Raw genomic sequence first — 20,558 nt, forward strand, 5'->3', positions numbered from 1 at the left:
ATGAAAAAGAAAATGTTTTGTAGGCTCTCTGAGTTTGTTTTTATTATGCCTTGCCAAAGTTCAGTGCTTTATTTGGGAGAAAAGATTTTAAAAGAATGACAGACTGCTGTTAAAGTTCTACTATGATATCTTAATATCACTAATCCACATTTCTGTCGTCTTCAATTTCTTGACCTAACATCTGAATAGAATGATGAACTCTAATGTCTTCATTTTTAAAGCCAAGTTATTCACAGGACCGCCATTAATAAGCTCTCTTAAAGTTCCGTGTGGTTTACTACATTATTTACCAGGTATAAATGATGATTCTGTAATAAAGGAAGAAAATAAATGCTGAAGTATTGATCCGCACTGAGTATTTTCACACATATTTCAGTTAATTCTTATAATAATATTTTAATGTAGGTAATACGAATCAGTGCTCATTAATGGGAAGTAGACTCAGAGATAGTAAATAATGTTGAATGAATGTAACCACTCATGAGACTTAGTTCAAATCCACATCTGTTTGATACTTGTCATATATTGAGCTTTCTCTCGTACAGGTGGTGTCTCAAGCAGGACTCTAAAATGCCTATTTATATAAAACTTTATATAGCTATATATAGTTACATATAGTTATTATATATATAGATATATATTTTTATATATAGTTATTATATATAGATATATATTTATATATATATATAACTTTATATAACTATGTATAGTTATATAAAACTTTATATATATGTTCTAGTAAAAGTTTAGATTTCATCCTTAACTATGAAACCAGATATGACTAAATACAAATTTTTGTTTTGTTTTGCTTTGGTATATCCATCCACCAAATGAACACAACTGTGACTTTTTCTCTACCTCAAAGGAATATCATTAGGATAAGGAGGTAATATAAGTTGAAGCTTCATAGAACACACATACCAGATAGCCAGGATTCTTGTGTTTCGTTTTTATTATTAGTCCCTAGAGCCACTTATGTTTTTAGTAGAAACTTCTGTATGATGGACTGAACACAGTTGCCCTTTTATGAAAGACAAAAATAGAAAGGAACATGGGCATGATCTGACTGGTAGTTTTAACTACAAAATTTCATGCTGAGAGATCTTGCACTTGATTTGATTTAACAAGTATTCATTTTCAAAATAAAATTGTAAAAATAAAATTAATGATTAAGTCTATGCCTATGTAAACTTATTTCAGTTAAAAAATCATAACATTCTTACAGGCCTTTTTTATGTATTTTTTAAAAGATTTTATTCATTTATTCATGAGAGAGAGAACGAGAGGCAGAGGGAGAAGCAGGCTTCCCACGGAGCAGGAAGCTCCATGTGGGACTCCATCTCAGGACCCTGGGATTACGACCTGAGCAGAAGGCAGACGCTTAACAGACTGAGTCACCCAAGTGCTCTATAGGCCTTTTTAAAATCTCATTGAGTTTGATTAGCTTTCCATGATCTCTCAACTAACACGATATAGAACTAAGACTTCATCTGAATACATTTTTTGAAGTACAAAACTCTTCATAGGGGAGGGAGAATGCTCGCTCTGGCATTGGTGGTAGATGTAGAACTTCACCTCTCCTCCTCAGGAATTCTGATACAAACATATCTTAATTTTTTAATCTCAGAAAGTGACTGATTTAGGATATATAGTTTGATCATCTGAAAAGAATTATTTCAAGATTTTTTTTTCTTTTTTAAATCTCAAAGTAGAAATGATTAAATATGCTTTTAGGAATAACAAAAAAACTGTCTAAGAGAAAGATTTCAGTCTGATTTTTGAATCTCAGTCTATGAATATAATTTATATTTAATATCATATTTAGAAGATCAGGATCCTTTTGATGTAATTATCACCAAAAGTTTGCCTGTAACTCTGAAGACTTTTCAACCTCAGGGTCTTCTTACCCTTAGAAATGCTGGGAAGAACTTGCTTTAGGTATCAAACCTAAAATTTTGGAAGGATTGTTCATTTCAACTAACACATTTTTGGCATCACCTTTTGTAAACATTGCCTTTTATGTTGTATTTGCTCAAATGACATTTTGTAAATGAATTAATTCTCTGGTGAGTTTAGAAAATAACTTCCTTTGAAAGCCTTCAGAGCCAAAACAAACAAACAGACCTACAAAGTGATAACAGTCTTGGTCCCAATGCCACCAGGTACGGCCTTCTAGTGATATAATGAGAGGATTCAGTCCTTTCTATTGTGAAAAAATAACTCCTACAACCTCGAACACATTCATTAATCTTTCATAAGAAAAACTGTAGGGTCTTGTATTAATCAACTTTTATGGTTATCAGTCTTTTAACACTTGCTGTGTATTTTCAAACAGGGTGCTAAGCTTTCTATTTGCGTTGCTCCACTTAATTTCCCCAGTAACTTCAACTGGTATTATTATTCCTGATTTTACAGAAAAGGAAGTTAACGTTAAAACCTAGCTAATGTGAAGCAGAACTGGGTTCACATCCAGGACTTTCTAACTCTGAAAGCTCTGCTCCTAAGCCACTTCTTAAAAGGACAGTATACAGTACTAAAGTTGAGAACTCTTTCAGTAAAATTTTGGTACCTTTGATTAGAGACAGATTATTTAACCTCTCTGAGCCCAGGTTTTCTCATTTCTAAATGGAAATCATTTATTCTATGATTATTTTTTATGATTTAAAAACATGTAAGGAAAGCAGTTAGTTCTATCTTGTGCATAATATTTCCTGAATAAAATTATCATGCTAGTAATTCTCATTTTAAACTTTAATATGCTTGTAAGAAAAGATTGTCTACTCTGCAATTGATCATTTGGCAATATATTTTCCATTTTTTATAAGCCTAGAGAACCGTCATTTCATGTAATTTCTCATCATCTTAGAGGAAGAATTTTATATATTTAATATAATAAAATTCAACAGAATATCTCCTCAAATGCTGTTTTTCTTTTCATCCTGCTTTTTAAAAATTTAATATGCATAAAATTGGACATTTACATTGTTCATTCTTACAAAAGAATAAAAATACTTTTTAAAACAGGGGGATGTTTGTCTTGTCATGTAGCATTATAACAACTCTGTAAGAGATGCCAGCATATGTTATGTGGAATAAAGGCTGGTTCCCGTTTGATGGAAAGGTTACCCCTGCACCTCATTATGCTGATTGAAAGACACAACATTATCTAATGCAGCACATGCCCTTATCTGTCCAATTACTTAATGTTAAGTTTGCTTTGCACAGTTGCCCATATTCTTTGGATTCAGACAAGTGCATTATAAAATGGATGGTCCCAAATGAAGAATTAGAAGATGTGTTTGTAATTCATTGGAGCCCATTTAATTTCAACTGTAAGAAAGAGATAACAAAAGCATCCTTCAAAGTAATGTGTCATTCTAAGACATGCCCCCAAAGCTAATGGATCTGCAGGTGCAGTGGGTGAGTTGATATCCTAAAATGGTGCATTTGGGTTTGTTTTGACAGCTTTGGCATTCACTGATGCCAGATCAACCTAAGAAGGAAAAGAGAAAAAAAATAATACAAGAATCAGCACTTTCATCCTTTGTATAGAGCTTTAATTTCATGACTAATGAAGCTACTCTGCTCTTTTATTTAGTTTTATTTTTAATTTGTAGCTATATTTGAGAAAGTGAGAAATGGTGCTAAGAACATATTTTGTAGCTAGCGAGGTACTGTTAAATTTAGTTGAATTTAGTTGCTATCATCAGTAATAAAAGAATAAATCTTTTTTTAAAAGTAGCAAAATGTATAGATTTTTTAGCCACGAGGAGGCCTGTGTTAAAGCTATAGCTTCTGTACTTGTAAGCAGTGTGACCTGGCTAGCTCAGTAACTTCTTTGGGATTCATTTGCCTTTCCTGTCAAAAGAGGATAACGCAGGGTGCCTGGGTGGCTCAGTGGGTTAACCTTTTGCCTTCAGGTCAGGTAATGATCTCAGGGCCTTGGGATCAAGTCCCTGATTGGGGTCTCTGCCAAGCAGGGAGCCTGCTTCCCCCTGCCTCTCTGCCTGCCTGTGATCTCTCTCTGTCAAATAAATAAATAAAATCTTAAAAAAAAAAAAAAAAAAGAGGATAATGCTACTTCTCTGTATACATATTTCTCAGTGCTGATCCGAGTATCCAGTTAGGTGCTGTATGTAAAAATTATTTCTGTGTTCTAGATGAGTCTTTTATTAAGCAGAGCTCCTTCATTCATTCAGCAAACTGTCACAAATTGTGGATACTTAACACATTGTATTGAAACTGGTTGTCCATATATACTTGTTACTATAGTAAAGAAAATGCATCTTCAGGCTAGAATCAGATTCTATTTATATTGTTATCATTAGTGCTACAAAAGTATTTGTAGAAGAAAAAGGGAGGAACAAGAACCGTAACACTAGTTCTGGCAGTTGCAAGTTGATAGAGGAAGACAAGAAAAAAAAGCAGCAATCAAAGCCACTGTGATATCTGCACACTGCAATTCAGAAGAACCCATTATTGATTGTAATTTGTTTTGTTTGAAAACAAAGTTCACATGTGCATTAGATGCTTTTGTTCTTCATACACAGAGAGAAACTAGGAAGTTTTAATTCTTTTGCTTAACTTAAATAGTGCATATTTGGTTTGAGTTCTTCATAATAATCTTGCTGTGCATTGTGATGACTTCAGTTTGTAGCATTCTTTCCTGCCCACCCAGCATTTTCTCCAATGACTTATTTTTAGATTATCGTTCTGTTGAGCAGTTAACAAATTTACTCTGTACCACCCGTGTAAAATTCCTGTTTAAGATCAAAGCCTAGATTAATAAACAGCCTGCAATTTCAGCTTGATAAGACCCTAAAGCATTCATATTTTTATGAACTATCTCAGACCCTGTATTGTTTTTACCGACTATGGAAAGGACATCAGTTTAACAGGGTAGATGCATTAGGAGTTAACAATCTGCTCCACCAGCACAACAGGAGATCAATCATAAGAGTTACAAGTAACCACTCTCGTTTGAATATCCAAATATTGTACAGTTCATTTGATTTTGTTAACAGCTAATCAGAAAGAATATATATTTAGAAGTAGAACAAAAGCAGATGTAAAATGTTAATCTGTATTTTAATTCCTTTGGTGTTCTAGATTCTAGAACATTACATTTATAACCATTTGAATCTCTTCCTAAAAAACTTAGTTTTAAATCACAATGAAATTTTGATGCAAATTAAAGTGGAAAATTACACTCATGGTAACATTATTTCCGTAAAAATGGCTCTACAAGTTAAGCAGTAATTAAGAAGAACTAAGTAGTCAACAGTCTATTTTGAGTCAGGGGCCTGTCTTCATATACTCCATGATTTTCACAGTTTAGGATTTGTTGTAAACCAATTTTGGTGTTAAATAAAAGACCAAAGCTCAAATAGGTACTTACATGCAAATTATCTAAGCTTCCAAAATCTAAAAGTAAAATTGGCAACATTAGTTTGTTTTTAATAAACTGAAAGATAATTATGACTTCAGCTTAATTTTCTTTTTAAATAATTTTTAGTCCTGTGACTGAAACACAGAAGCACTCTTCTAAACCTCTTCAAGGAATCACTTAGACTGAACTCATGGCAGAAGGACAAATGTAAAAACTCACTATTCTTAACCTTTCACAGTAAAAGAATATATTGTTTATTCATGATTAATTCAATAATTTTCTATTTTTTCCTAAATAGTTTATTAAAATCTTTTAAATGAAAGTTTTGTTTATTCACTCTTAAAATACTTTGGATCCAAAAGTTGAATAAGCTGCCTTGTGCTTAGAGTGATTTACTTCCCTGAAAGGACCATGATTTGCACAAGCATTCCTGTTCACACAAGGCTGAAGGCAGAAGAAGGGCACCTAGGTGTTCATATTCTTGTCAGATAGGTATGTTATATTTCAACGCCACCTGTGAAAAAATGTCCCATAGCTGCTAAAGCTACAACTGAACATTCAAAGCTAAATGGAGGACATTAAGTCAATAATCAACCCAAGATACAAAACATTCTATTAGATGGTACAGTAGCTTTATTACTGTCTTTTATCTTAGTATCATGAGCTCAGTGAGTAATCTTAGAAAAGCAAGTCAATCTCGACTTACTTATTGAAGCATGTTAAAAGAGCTTAAAATAAACCTTATGAAATGGAAAAAATATTCAATCTAACGTAAACATATTCCATTTTTAGCTCTATTCTAAACAAAGAGGCTAACATTGATTATAATAAAAAGGATCACAGTGAAATGTATTGGCAAATAGTACTTGACCTGATGAAAGCAATATTTGATTCAACAAATTACAGTATAATAAATTATTCTAAGGTTATTTTTGAAATTATTTGCTTGTGACCACAATACTTGTACTTAGAGTTAAACTCACAAAATTTGATTTATTCATTGATTTTAAAACAGCATGTTCTTTGTTTCTTGTTCCTTGTAGCATGTAGAGTTTTAACTTCAGAATTTGAATTATGGGGCTTAAAGGGTTTCCAAGAGTTATTTTAATATCCCGCCTTCAATATGTATTTTATCTAAAGTGCTACAATTATCTTTTAACACTTCTGTGCACTCAGTTTTTATTTCTAATACTTATGTGGTGACAGTTGAATAGTAGAATAAAATCTCTCAAATATATTAATTCCTAATCAGAAATGGAAATCATCATATGGTCTATAGACATAAAGAAAACCATACATGTTGTTTATTTCTGTGCAATTAATGTACATTATTCAACAAAGAATTTACACGGTTAACATAGGGGAAGTTGTGAAGTATTTATCTTTGAATCACAATTATTTGTTGGGATCTGCAGCTTAGTAAACGGATGCATTGCTTTGAGCCCTCTAAGGAAGGTGTGACTATTTCCCACCAGGAAAGATCTGGGGACTCAAGGAATAACTCATCTTTCATATGTTCTTTAAAATGTTGACAGATCTGGGAATGGTACCTCAGACTGAGCCACAGCGGTTCTATGTAAAAACAGACCGTCCGTGTAGCTGAGCAGCTGATCTCTAAGTGCCTCCAGTGCATGACAAACTAGGCTTTGTGTACCTGTTCAACTCCAGTTACATGCAAATCCAAGAAGACACACCATACAATAAGATTCAGGATGCAGGAGCACCTGGGTGGCTCAGTGTGTTGAGCCTTTGCCTTCGGCTCAGGTCATGATCTCAGGGTCTTGGGATTGAGCCCTGAATTAGGCTTTCTGCTCGGTGGGGAACCTGCTTCCCCCTGTCTCTCTCCCTGCCTCTCTGCCTGATTGTGATCCCTCTCTCTCTGTCAAATAAATAAATAAAATAAAAATAAATAAATTGTAAAAGATGCAGGATGCAAATCTGGTATGATAGAGTGACTTATCCTAAAGGACTTTCAGGGAGAGAGAATAACTTGGAGAAAAACCAAGAAGAGGCCATTGGACTTGGCAGTTAGAAGCAATTTTGTGATTTTTAAGAGAGTGATTTCAGTAATATAAAAAAAACAGGTTATGGGTTGTTAAAAAGACGTTATAGAGTGAAGTACAAAAAAAGCCATGTATCAGTTCTTCTTTGCTGTTCAGTTACAAGTGTTTGATGGCATGGAGGGTAAGTGGAAGGCAATATTACAGATAATTTTTAAAGATGGAGAGACTGCAGAGTCGAATCCAATAGAGTAATTGAAAACTGAAGGATGATGTAAGAAGATAAGAGTGTGGGAGAGTTGGAGTCCCTGAGGGGGCAAGATTCTAGAAGAGATTTAGAGACTGGGTAGTGAGAGTACCAGAAACAGTTTTAAATTTCTAATATTTCCAGATATTTTGGGGTAACATTATCCAAGATTAGTGGATAAGCACTCTTTAATAGCTCTTTGTAGATTAAAGCATAAAACTAACACCACAACAGTAATTATTAGAAAGTCATAGGGTTTAAAATAAGAGTTGTGAAATATTTTCCCAACAAAGTGAATGTAATCTTTCAAATTCATATTAAATAAAAGGACAGAGAAAAAAACAACAACAACAACAACTGTGTGTGGGGGGAGGGCAAATTTGCTTTGTTACCTCTTGCTGAAGAAAACCCCTATTTTCCTATGGCACTAAATCAGTGTTTGTCTTGGCAGTAAAATAGATTAGATACGCATTACAGTTACTATGAGGCATTGTTATTATAATTGAGTGGATGACGTGTACGACTTGTCTTTCCTAATGAAAGAAAAAATTCATGTTTTTTGTAGTGAGTAAGAACTCTAGTGTCAGAAAAAAATTACATAACCTCATTTTTCATTGTTTCATTTGTTTGTTTGTTTCAGCACCTAACGTGGCTCCTTCAGATGTCGGAGGTGGGGGTGGAAGCAACAGGGAGCTGACCATAACATGGGTAGTAAGTATTAATAAGTTGTATATATCAGAGGCTGCTTTACCTACCCTTAATCTCAAATTGATTTTGTTTCCCGAAATAAATCGAAACAAAAGACATGGCCCAGGATGAACTGTTCTTGTTTTATTTTGTTTTGTTTAAATATAATAAGAAAAATTCTAATGGACCATTAGGGAAATTATCAACAAGCAGAAGAAACTGTGAGTTCGCCAAAGATTTCAATTGTACATTTTTTTTCTTCCTTAAGTGACTGTAAAGAGAAACTGAAGTTTAACTGGAAAGTAATCTACTCTGATTCCACATATGGTTGTTATTTACATTCATTTATTGATTTATATCTTAACTGAGTCAAAAGCTTTCTAGCGAATGAGTGTACACTGACCACTTTTATTCATGGTCAAGATAGAATCAGAGGCCAAAGATATTGGTTGTTTGTTTTCTTTGGATTACCATATCTACCACCTTTTCTTGATTTTATAAGAACTACCTGGAAAAAAGTAGGAATTTTGTGGCTTATATCGGAATAATATAAAATTGTTACTTTTGGTGAAACAAATTTTTTGCAATGTATTTTAATCTAAGTGAAATGTGAACTTTATTTTTCAAAAGAAAATTACAAAGGAATACCCTTTATAACCATAGATGCAAAACTTAAAAAAATGTTGGCAAATTAAATCCAGCAAAATACTAAAAGAATGATACACTGTGATGAAGTAGAGTTTATCCCAGAAATGCAGAGTTGGTTTCACATTAACAAATCAATGGCGGAATAAAGGAATGAAACCATAGGATCATCTCAATAGATCAACATTCATAATTAAAACATATTCATGATTTTAAAAGTCTAAGTATATAGAAATAGAAGGGAATTTCTTATACCTGATAAAGGATATTTGTGGAAATCTTACAGTTAATAGTAATGCTCAGTGATGACAGGCTTAATGTTTTCCTTCTAAGTTTGGGCATAGGGCAAAGATATCCCCTCTTAATGTTGTAATGGAGGCCCTAGCCAGTGAAATAGGTCAAGAAAATGAAATAAAGAGCACAATGTGTGTTTGTACACAAAATTCTAGGGAATCTATAAGCAACTATTAGAGCGAATAAGCACATTTTAAAATGTTGCAGGATACCTGGTCAATATTCTAAAGCCAGTTGTTCTTTTATATTTACTGGTTTGCTGCTAATAAAACTTAAAACCAAAACCAAAAACAAAGTTGCAAGAATTACACTACATGAATTAAAAACTTTCTAAACCTACATCAATTAAGACAATGCGATACTGGCATAAGGACTGATAAATATCAATGAAATAGTGAGTTCAGAAATAGACTCACACTCAAATAAACAACTAATTTGCAAAAAGGCACCAAAGCAATACAATGGGAGAAAAGAAAAATTTTTCAGTGGAACATACTAGATAATTGGATATTTAACTGGGCAAAGTTTATCCAAAAGGAATCTGAATGTTCTTCAGCATTGCTTTTGTCTAATACACTGAAGTGATGAGTTAGTCCTTTTCTATTTAACATTAGTAGCGTACTATCAGTGAGTCAAAATACTATTTCCACTATTGTGGTAATATCTCTACCACAGAAGTATTATTTTTTTGTTTTGTAAAAATAATTTTTTAAGTTAAAAAACAACAGATTTTTATTGGTAGCTCGAATGTTAAAATACAAAGTAAACAAAATTACCCATGATCACACAACCCAGAAATCACCCAATTTGACATTTTGGGGCAGTCTTTCTAGTCTTCTATGTACAAAGTCATAAAATTTGTATAATGCATTTTAAAATTTAATATTATTTTACATATAATTTTGCAAGACTCCTTGAGATTTTATTTTTAAGTTATATTTTATATAATATATTTTATCATTATTTTTTGTTTGCATGGAATATGACAATACTAATTTTCATTTCAACATATTTTAATGACATCTGTAATTGATTTTCAAAAGACAAATTTTAACTGCAAGCTTTATCCAACTTGCACTTCTAATAGACATCTATTTCTGGAGTATATGCCAAGCTTATAATGACTTCTTCTATAGAAATTGTTCATTTCACAATCCTCTATCCAAAATGTAACTTTACCTAAGGCAAAAAAAAAAAAAAAAAAAAAAGAATAAAATCAATGCCCAAAGCACAAGCAATAATAAATTACCAAAATTATTTTCTTTCTTAAATGACTGTCAGATTTTACCTGGCCTACTATGGCTTAGTAAGCAGTTCCTATGCAAAAATAGATCCTGGATGTTAAGGGATCCATTGGTCTAAAAGATTAAACAAATATTCAGCTATCTAATTCCAGAAATATTTGATTTATAAGCTTTAGTGTCAGTATAACATATATAAGTACAGCTCTTAGGAAAAATTAGAATATTTTACTCTTTTATATGTAGCTTGATTTTTTTTTTTAACACAGTGGGTATCTTTCAGAATAAGATGGGAAGCTTATCAAAAATTCATGATAGAAAGTTTATTCTAAAAATTTTTAAATCAAGTCTCTGGGGATACAGCCTGAGAATCATTATTTTTTTCCCCCAGTTTTACTGAGCTTTTTGTTTTTTAATTTGAAAAATGTTTTCCACTTTTGTTAGGATGTGAAAACTCTGTAGCTGATTCTGGTATATTGTAAATTGCAAAAACTAGGAAGATAACTATCCAATAAGAAAAATGTTTAAATGAGTGTAGAAATATTATATTTTCAAATAATGAAAAACAGTAAGTTTGTACATCCTTGAGAGCATGCTTTAGGATTTACAGTTCTAGCCATCATGTTTAACATAAGTATATTCAAGCAGCTGTGGTATATTTACTTCAAGGTTTTTCCTCAAGACAACTTAACTTTGATTTTTTCAGTGAAAAAGTAAATACACAACTTGCATATTTATCTTTTTGACTAAAAAAGATCAAATGATGAGTATTTATTAGAATTAGCTTTGCCATTATTTAAAAATAATGAATTGTTAAAGCTGACATGAACTTCTTTATTGGGCAGTTGGCATGTATAATAATAAGAAAGCCAGAAAATAATGCCAGACAGAGCACTTTCTTCAATATTGTGTCAGACGGGCCCATAGTCAGCCTCCTACAGATGAGGGCAGTAGCATCTCTTCCTTCACCATCTCTCTTTTTCCTTCTGTCCAGTTTCCACTGTTTGATTATAAGACAGATATTCTGGAGTCTTGTACTCTCTTACCATTGCCTTTCAACTCTAAAGAAATTAATTTACTCATTCTTTAAATATTTCTTGAGGCTGTTTTCTTAGGTTCTAGGGATAAAGATAAATGAAATTCACAGAAACTCTGCCCTCACGAAACTTACATTCTAATAATAGAGAGAGAAAATGACGTGGATAAATAAGTCAAGGGTACAGTGTCAATCATGGTAGTGTTAAAGAGGAGAAAATAAATCCGGGAGGTGGGCTAGAGGTATTATGGAAAGAGTCCTGAAATGGCAGATTCTGTGGCCAGGGAAGACCACAAGTAAGGGATCTTTACCTCAATAAGTGAGGGAAGGGGCCTTCTGTTGTATGAAAGAGCATCCTAGGCAGAAGGAATTGAATGTAAAAAGGCTCAGAGTGGGAGCCCTCCCGCCCCGAGATATTCCAGGAAGAGCAACCTTGGTAAGTGAAGTCGTTGCTTGTTTGAACATGTTTTTGCCCTGGCATTTTCAGGCAACACTAACTTATGAACATGTTTTTTTAAGTACATTATTACAAAGAACATTCTTCCCTGTGTATTGTTATTATTTGCATTGAATTTTCCCCCATTAACTGTATTGTTTAAACCTATTTAATATTTCAATTTCTATGTAGCCTTTATCAAGAGAATACCACTATGGCAATAATTTTGGTTACATAGTGGCATTTAAGCCCTTTGATGGGGAAGAATGGAAAAAAGTTACAGTTACTAATCCAGATACTGGCCGCTATGTCCATAAAGATGAGACCATGCGCCCGTCCACTGCATTTCAAGTTAAAGTTAAGGCCTTTAACAACAAAGGAGATGGACCATACAGCCTCACCGCAGTCATTAATTCAGCCCAAGACGGTAAGTAAAAGAAAGACCTTACTAATATGATGAAGGAGGGGAGATTTTTTTCATAGTACTAGGCATTTAGTAAACGAGTATTACTTCGATCTGGATTAAAATGTCATTCTATCCACTTAAATACAATAATGCCTCCAAAATCATTTCATCCTTTAGATCATGTCCATGATAGTTAGGAAATCTCCACTAGAGTTAGACACCTGTTCCTGGCCTCTTGCTTCTAATTTTGAAGTCAGAAATTCTCTATACTTGATTGGAACCTTGGTAAGTCGGCATTCACAACATTTACTGCTTATAAATTACTGAACATATTTTGGGGGGAGTAAAATTGCCCCTTTTTAACCCCAAAATTGTGTAATTATAGCATTCGTGTAACTTTTCTGTCATTATGATAGAGTGCTAAAATTTTATTAAATTTTATTAAAGGAAATCGAAGCATGATTCTATGACAAAGCAGTCAGAAAAGCAGTTGAACTTCTTTCTTGGGAAAGGAAAAATTTGTCTGGAAGACTACTTAGGGGATAAATATATAGATACTGGCTCTCTTTGTTTTTCTAGAAACATTAACTGATCTGAGTATGCTCGTAAAGGACTAAATATATAGTTTTATATTATACATAATGACATTGATTTCTGATTTCCTATTTAAGCTACTATACTTTTTATTATGATTTTCCTAATTGAAGAAAGATTAGGCCTTCTTATTTTTTTTTAAGATCTCTTTGTTATAACTCCCTAATCATAGGCACTATGTAATTATTATTGGCTAGAAAAGCAAATACAGATTTCATTGGCTTCTAACCTAACACATTTGTCCTTGACCATGTTCTCTTTTCACATATACAGAAGCACAAATGGAAGAGGGTGAATACTTAAAACTATAAGATACCCTTCTGATCTCTTAGAGGAAAAACACTCTATTTGTTTGCCTAGTTTGTACTATTTTTACTTCAAAATAAACAATTAGCTGCCCCATAGAACTCATAAATGTCAGAGAGTTACTAGTTTTCATATTTGTTAAAAATTTAGTATACACAATGCAGCCATCAAAAGAAATGAAATCTTGCCATCTGCGATGATGTGGATGGAACTAGAGGGTATTATGCTTAGCGAAATAAGTCAGACAGAGAAAGACAACTATCATATGATCTCCCTAATATGAGGAAGTGGAGATGCAACGTGGTGGGGGTTGGGGGGTAGGAAAAAAATAAATGAAACAAGATGGGATTGGGAGGGAGACAAACCATAAGAGACTCTTAATGTCACAAAACAAACTGAGGGTGGCCTGGGGGAGGGTGTTAGGGAGAGGGTGGTGGGGTTATAGACATTGGGGAGGGTATGTGTTATGGTGAGTGCTGTGAAGTGTGTAAACCTGGCAATTCACAGACCTGTACCCCTGGGGCTAATAATACATTATATGTTTATAAAAAAATTTAAAAAATTAAAAAAATATTTAGTATGAATTCAAGTCATTCCATGATCTTTACTGACAATGCAAACATGAAAGGAACCATAGATATATATATATGAATATATATGTGTGTAAGTACATACACACCCTTTTTAAGTTGGTTAACTAAATATATAGAAAGAGTAAAAAATAGAAACTATTTAAGTTTATAATCAGTTCAGGACTTTTTAGTACCCAGTAATAAATGTAAGTTTCTCTGTGCTTGTTCTGATTCAGCAGAAATATGATAACTTGACACAGTGTTACCAGTTTGAACAATATGAGTACGTCTCACAGAGGAAATGAAAGTAAAACAGCATTTTACAAGTTATCTTCTCACCCAATATCAATATTTTATTGCTTTATTTGATGCTAAAGTAGTCAGGCAAAAGGCCATGATTGTCATCTCTTTAGTCATGGCCATCTGCATTTAATTATATTTCTTTCCTAAATGTTTCATGGGTCTCATAAAACCTGCATGTGCTGAAACTTGTATAAATGTTCATCTTTTCTTTTACTGCTAAGAAATCATAGTGCTACACGTTTACCGTGATTCAGAAAGGCAACAGTGTTCTCGTGCAGGACATTTTTAACATAAAAGAGGATTATGGCTTGTTAATAAAAGACAATAAAAATTGATCATTCTTGCTTAAAGATTTCCTTAGTTTCTTTATATAATTTTCAAAAGGGATGTGAATTACTTTTTTTTCACCGAACAGAGGCCTTTTTGATACATACTTGACTTGATGCCCAGTTGGAAGATTAGACTTATAAAAGCTTTCCTGAGCCCAAAAGCAGTGGATGTCACAACTTGTTTCAAAGGATCTTAAAAAAAAAAACAAAAAGAAACTTATACATAAAAGAGAAAGAAGAAAGTATCTCTAACTAGTATCTTTAGTTCGTGTAAATACAAAGTAAAGGAAAAGTGAAAATTGATTGTGATGAACAAAGTTTCATAATAAATACCAAATTTCCTATTTTTGATGATTTAACATTAATAAGCTAAATATAATAATTTAATCTGCATCCATGGGCTTTCTTAAGCAGATTAATTGGGAGAAAGGCAGAAAAGAATACAGTTCTTACTCACAGATAATTGGAGAAATCCACAAAACCTTCCATATTTTTTTAAATTATGTGTGTATATATATGTGTCTAAGTCTATGTTAACATTCATGTGTAGATGACTGTGTGTGTTCATGTATCATTGATAATCATGAAAAAAATAATATTAGTAAAACCAAAGAAAAGGATAATAAAATTATTGGACTTATTTTATTTTACCAATATGAAAATTACTTGAAAATATTAAAATACAGTTTTAATCCATTCATTCAGCAAATGGTGCTATGTGAATTTTGTTATATAAGCATCTTACATAAAAATATAATGTTCTCATCAAATTTCAGCTCCCAGTGAAGCCCCGACAGAAGTAGGTGTAAAAGTCTTATCATCTTCTGAGATATCTGTTCATTGGGAGCATGTTGTAGAAAAAATAGTGGAAAGCTATCAGGTGAGTTCAATTTTTATCAAACTACATACATTTATTCATAAGTATATTGGTAAAAGTTTTTAAATAGGTGACAGCTTTCAGTGTTCTGTGTCCATTGATTTATGTGGCAACTAATACTATAATCCAATCCTTGTGTTTAATATGTGAGGCATTTATGAACTAATTGTTAAGAATAAGGCAGAGGTTCCTAACTGGCTTATCTAGGAGAGCTGTAGAGTCCCATGCATTCACAAACAGCTGAAATAAAAACTAGGGTAATAACACTCATGGTTAAACAAGATCTTTTCAGACATTCTCATAAAATGCCAGTGAATTTTAAGTTTTTTTTGAAATCAGTTTGGTAATTTATAAAAGCATCCTTACAATGTTTATTCTGTTTATCTCAATAGTTCCATTTCTAAAAGTCCCTATAAAAGAAATAACTATAAAATAGGCCAAACATGTGTCTCATAAAACAGACACATATTTTTATAAGGGATCTTTCATAAGATCACAAATATGTGATCTATAGGTAGAAAATTGGGAACATTGAAAATATCCCAAAGAAAACTTCCCTTGATTTGAGTCTTTAAAAACCAGTAGGAATAGCCAGATAGATGGGGGAAGATTTGTGTTAAGTAAAGGGAAAAAGGCCTAGAAAACTGAAGCTGCGATCATTGTTGGGGTCTTTAATATGATGCTAGCAAAATTTAGATGTGATTATGCAGAGAAAGTGAAATCATCTCGTATTTTTAAGCACAAAGAGTGAATATTAAGAGAAATTGGCAACATCCTATCTTTGTAGATGAGCAAATGGATACCAGAGAATCAATGACTTGCCTCACCACAAATTGAGTGTCAAAGCAGTATCTAAAACTCAGCTTTTCTGATTCACAGTTCAGGGCTTTATGCCAAACCACAGACTCCTCTCTGTTTCAGGCAGTGAATGGACAGTGAGGGCCCTTCTGAAGCCAAAGGCAGTGAGCTGCTGGCCCAATCAGCTAGCCCTCTCAATTCTGGTGCTCTCCCTTCTTCATCTGTCCATGAAATATTAGCTCCTCTAGGGCAGGATTTTGTCTGCTTTCCTCTCAGTGCCAAGAACAGTGCTGGGCCCAGAGTAAACACTGAACAGATACTCACTGGGGGCTGATAGTGATACTCAAATATGATCAAATCTAGTGTTACAATCTGGCCTTCTCAAAGCCATGTTTCTGAGATATGACCACAAAACTAACCCAAGGTTTTCAGTTTTAAACATGTAAAATATCAGGAAGCTCTCTTTTTTTGTACTGTAGGTTATGATTTGGGTACATTTCAAAGTGTCTTCAGATAATCTTTGCAAGGTGAAGTTATTATGAAAAGAGTAGAATGGTAAGAATGAACTGGAAAGACCCAATATTCATAAGTTATTGATTGATAATTACATTGACAGCTAGTAGTAAAAGAATGGGAAAAATAGAGAAATTCACTAGCTGTTACAAGCCCCTATAATAAATACGTTCCAGGTTTCTTGGGAGAAGACACCAGATTTTGGAGCTTGAAAGTCATCTTTTAGACCATAGCATTTTTTTCTTATTTCATATGATTCATTTTTAAGTAATAAAAAAGAGAAAAAAGGATTATTTGATGTATAACTCACTCATGAATCAAAACAATAAATATATATTTCGCTTTTTAAAAAACCTTGTCTTTGTCTAAGAATTGTGTATTGGCCATTTTATAACTTCCAACAAGCAGAGGACAAAGGAAATATGAGGTGGGAAGCAATGATAATAACCAAAATACAGCTTTTTTTATTGGAAGTAAGCATCAAGTAAGGATTTTCAATTAAATAGCAAAAAATCTTTAGCAGATAATATTTTCTCAAATGGTAATTTTCAAGGAAAAAAATGTATGCCATTGAGGAATTTAGTTCCACAGTTAGCTGACATTTTGCAACTCCACAGTAAGTAGAAATTTGTGAGCTCTTTCACCAAGCAGATACAGGTTGATATCTTAGCTCTATCACTGAGGAATTTGGTGCAAAACTTATTTGAAATTTCTGAGCTTTGGTTTTCTTACCTGGAAAGCTGGAAAGAGAGTAATCATGCCTCATAGAACTGTTGTGCGGAATGAAATGAAAGCATTTACTACTTTTCCTTATTCTATGTCATTGGATATTTGAAGACAGTGGTGATTATGACAGTAATGAAGATGATGATAATATTAATGATAAGAATAATAATATTTGTTGAGCCCTTACTATGCTAAACAGTTAAGCTTATTGTATTGAATCTACATGGTCCTAGGGAATCAACACTACTATTATCCCTGTTTTAAAGATGAAGAATTTGAAGTTTAGAAACATTTGTGTGGGTAATAATTGGCATAATTAGATTCAAACCTAGGTCTTGGCTCTCCAAATAAATTAAAAATATTGGAAGTAAATCACAAAATTATTGTTTCAATTTGTTCTTTCTTAAAAACCTTTTGAGTCTTTGAAACAGAACCTTGAATATCGACGAGACAAGCATGAAAGCTTAAAAGAAAATATCTGTAACATTTATTCTCCTTTAAGAAAATGCCTCTGTAAGGGAGAGGGGTGTTCCTCGACTGAGTATAATGTGGTTATTGTTTCTATTTTAAAATATGATGGGAGAAGCTGGCAGTTTAACAAGATAGATTATTGAGAAAACTAATATCCCAGTGCACTTCCTATAAAAATGTACTCAGGGTCTAAGTTACAAAGAAACAGAGGGAGGGAAAAGTAACACATTAAGAAAATAAAATAAAAAGCTGGAGAAGCCCAGCTCCTATGTGACTGACCCCATCTCAAGGTTAATTTCCTGATATTTCAAGTGAGAACTGTAGGCAATTGAGTTTAAAAATAATCTCTTCCCTTGTGGTTTTAAAATATATCTCAGTAGAGTGTTTAAGTTTTACTCATTTTTTCCTCTCGCCTAGTTAAAGAGCTCCCCACTTCTAACCTTAATACTACTAAGTTTCCCTGCAGTGTAGAGGAACTAGAAGAGTGTAAGAAGTGCTCACCCAGCAGGTAACATTCACTTAACTTTATGAAAACAAGCGAAATACGCTATCAGGAATAGTGAATGGGAAAACTCTTAGCAGCTGAATTAGAGATTAATGCTCATGATTGGTTTAACATTGTCTTAAAAGATTATCAATCCTGAGTAATCTACTCAGATGATTTTAAAGGTTAATTCATTTTGGTGAGCATAAACCGATACTTAGGAAATGCTTCATTTTCTTATTCTGAGGAAGGTGTCTGTCTTCATCTGGATCTCCCCAAAGCAGTGTCTGACACACGGGTGTGGGAAAAGGTGATGTTTTGTTGTTGTTATTTGTTTGTTTGTTTTAATATGATCCCAGGGAGCAAGTATGAAGAAAAAGCAGAGTGAATAGGAAAAGAGGAAGCTCAGATACAAAGATGATTTATCTTTTTGGCAAACCCTTACAAGAAGCTAATTGAAGCCTACATAGAATTGGTTGGTCCCAGCCCCAGTGGTGAAAATAAAAGACTTTTGTATAGTTCCCAAAAGCTGTAAGGATACCTATTTGATTGATTTATATTATTGAGATTCCTTTCCCATGGAATCTGCTAATAATCAAAATAGTCTGGGATTTGGATAATATAGTTTTTATACAATATATTTTCAGACATGGAGTTTGTTTTGTTTTTGTTTTTTTTTTTAATGTCAGCATCTCATTAGTCAGCTTGGGTCGTCCTTGCGTTTCCAGCACCTAGCCCAATAACTGGTACAAAGTGGGTACCTGATAACTATTTGTTCAACGAGTGAACGAGTAGCATACATCAAATGCAGTCTATGCTCTCAGTGTTGAAAATAAATGATAAATGCCTGTCTTCAAAGAGTTTCTAAATTAGTAGGAGGAGAGAAAGCCAAGGCATGAGGTAGTTTCATAACTGTTTAATAAGCACTATGACAGGTTTACAAGAGACAAAGGATGCTGTGGGAATTTTAGAAACATGTAGAGAAAGAGTGAAAATTATAAAATGCCACAACATTAAATGGAAATAAATATACTATATGTTACTGTAACAAATGAAGAGGAATTAGTGGTTTATTATCCATAAAGCAGGACTTGCTGTATGGATGTATGGATGTATATCTTTTCTAGTCATGATAATCCATTTCTACTCATTCATCCAGGCTCTCTTTTGGTCTCCTTAGTGATTAGTCAAAAGAAACACGTGTGTTCTGCTCCATGACTACAGGTTGTACCCTTCACTCTGAGCGATTTTCTCACAGATTATTGTCAGCCTTTCAACACATTGAGAAACTCAGTGAGATGATCAAGATGCAACAGCCCACATTTATTATCTATTTGGAAATGAAGTTCATGACTAGTGGCTATTTCAGGGAAAAAAAGATGATGCCATATATTACGTATATGTATCTACTGTTTATTTTAGTATACTTTGAAAACATTTTAAGCTATATGTAAACATATACTTTAAAGAGGGACAGATTATTAAATCATTTTGTCTCAGATGCTTTCATTTGTAAAGAGTAACTATACTGTGAAATTTTTCAAACTCTCATATTCTAAAATAAGGAAATCTGTTTGGCACACATAATCATTCTTTTTTGCTCCCTAGTCACAAAGGCATAGCTAAGTCACTGCTTTAATTTGTTGTGAATTTTATTTGAGACTGACCATCCCATCCTTGCTAAAATTAGATGAATAAAATCATTTCTCATTTCAGATATAGCTGCAAATAGTAAATTAAGGAAAGCTTTGTTCTTTTCTTTCATATTGCCAAAAAATGCCTCATGGAAATTTGAGTGAGAAGGTAGAAAAGTTTTCTCACTTTAATTCCTCGTTTTAGTACAAAGCATCTTCTAGAAATAGTCTTTATTATATTAATCTTGTTTAAAACTTCTTTAAACTGGATAGAAAAGTTGTTAGAGTGGAATAAAGATTTTATTTTATTTTATTTTTTGGAATAAAGATTTTAAAATGTGGTATGTAGCTCAGTCAACAAGCATACATATAAAAGTGCATGAACTTCAAGGAGTTCGGTTTTGATTGCTATAATACATTCTAGATTCATTGTGAAGATAATGTACGTGGATAATACTACTTTAGTGCATGGCATTTCATTAGAATATAAATGTTCATTTTATTCAAGCAATAGAAGAGACCTATGTATTATCTATTTCAAATGCCCACTAAAATATAGGCCACCCTCCT

The 20,558-nt window shown here is 33.0% G+C and overlaps 1 protein-coding gene across 1 annotated transcript in view; it reads left to right on the plus strand.

Annotated features, from left to right (window-relative positions):
- Nucleotides 1-20,558, plus strand: part of LOC111157729 (contactin 1) — a 173,891-nt gene that overhangs the window by 109,502 nt on the left and 43,831 nt on the right. The window contains exons 17-19 of the mRNA XM_022519374.1: nt 8,277-8,347; nt 12,168-12,402; nt 15,262-15,365. Of these exons, the coding sequence (XP_022375082.1) occupies nt 8,277-8,347; nt 12,168-12,402; nt 15,262-15,365 (410 nt within the window). The remainder of the gene's footprint in view (nt 1-8,276; nt 8,348-12,167; nt 12,403-15,261; nt 15,366-20,558) is intronic.

Source organism: Enhydra lutris, unplaced genomic scaffold (genome assembly GCF_002288905.1).
Source record: "Enhydra lutris kenyoni isolate GAN:26980312 unplaced genomic scaffold, ASM228890v2 scaffoldscaffold56, whole genome shotgun sequence".
In the NCBI taxonomy this organism is placed as follows: Eukaryota; Metazoa; Chordata; class Mammalia; order Carnivora; family Mustelidae; genus Enhydra; species Enhydra lutris.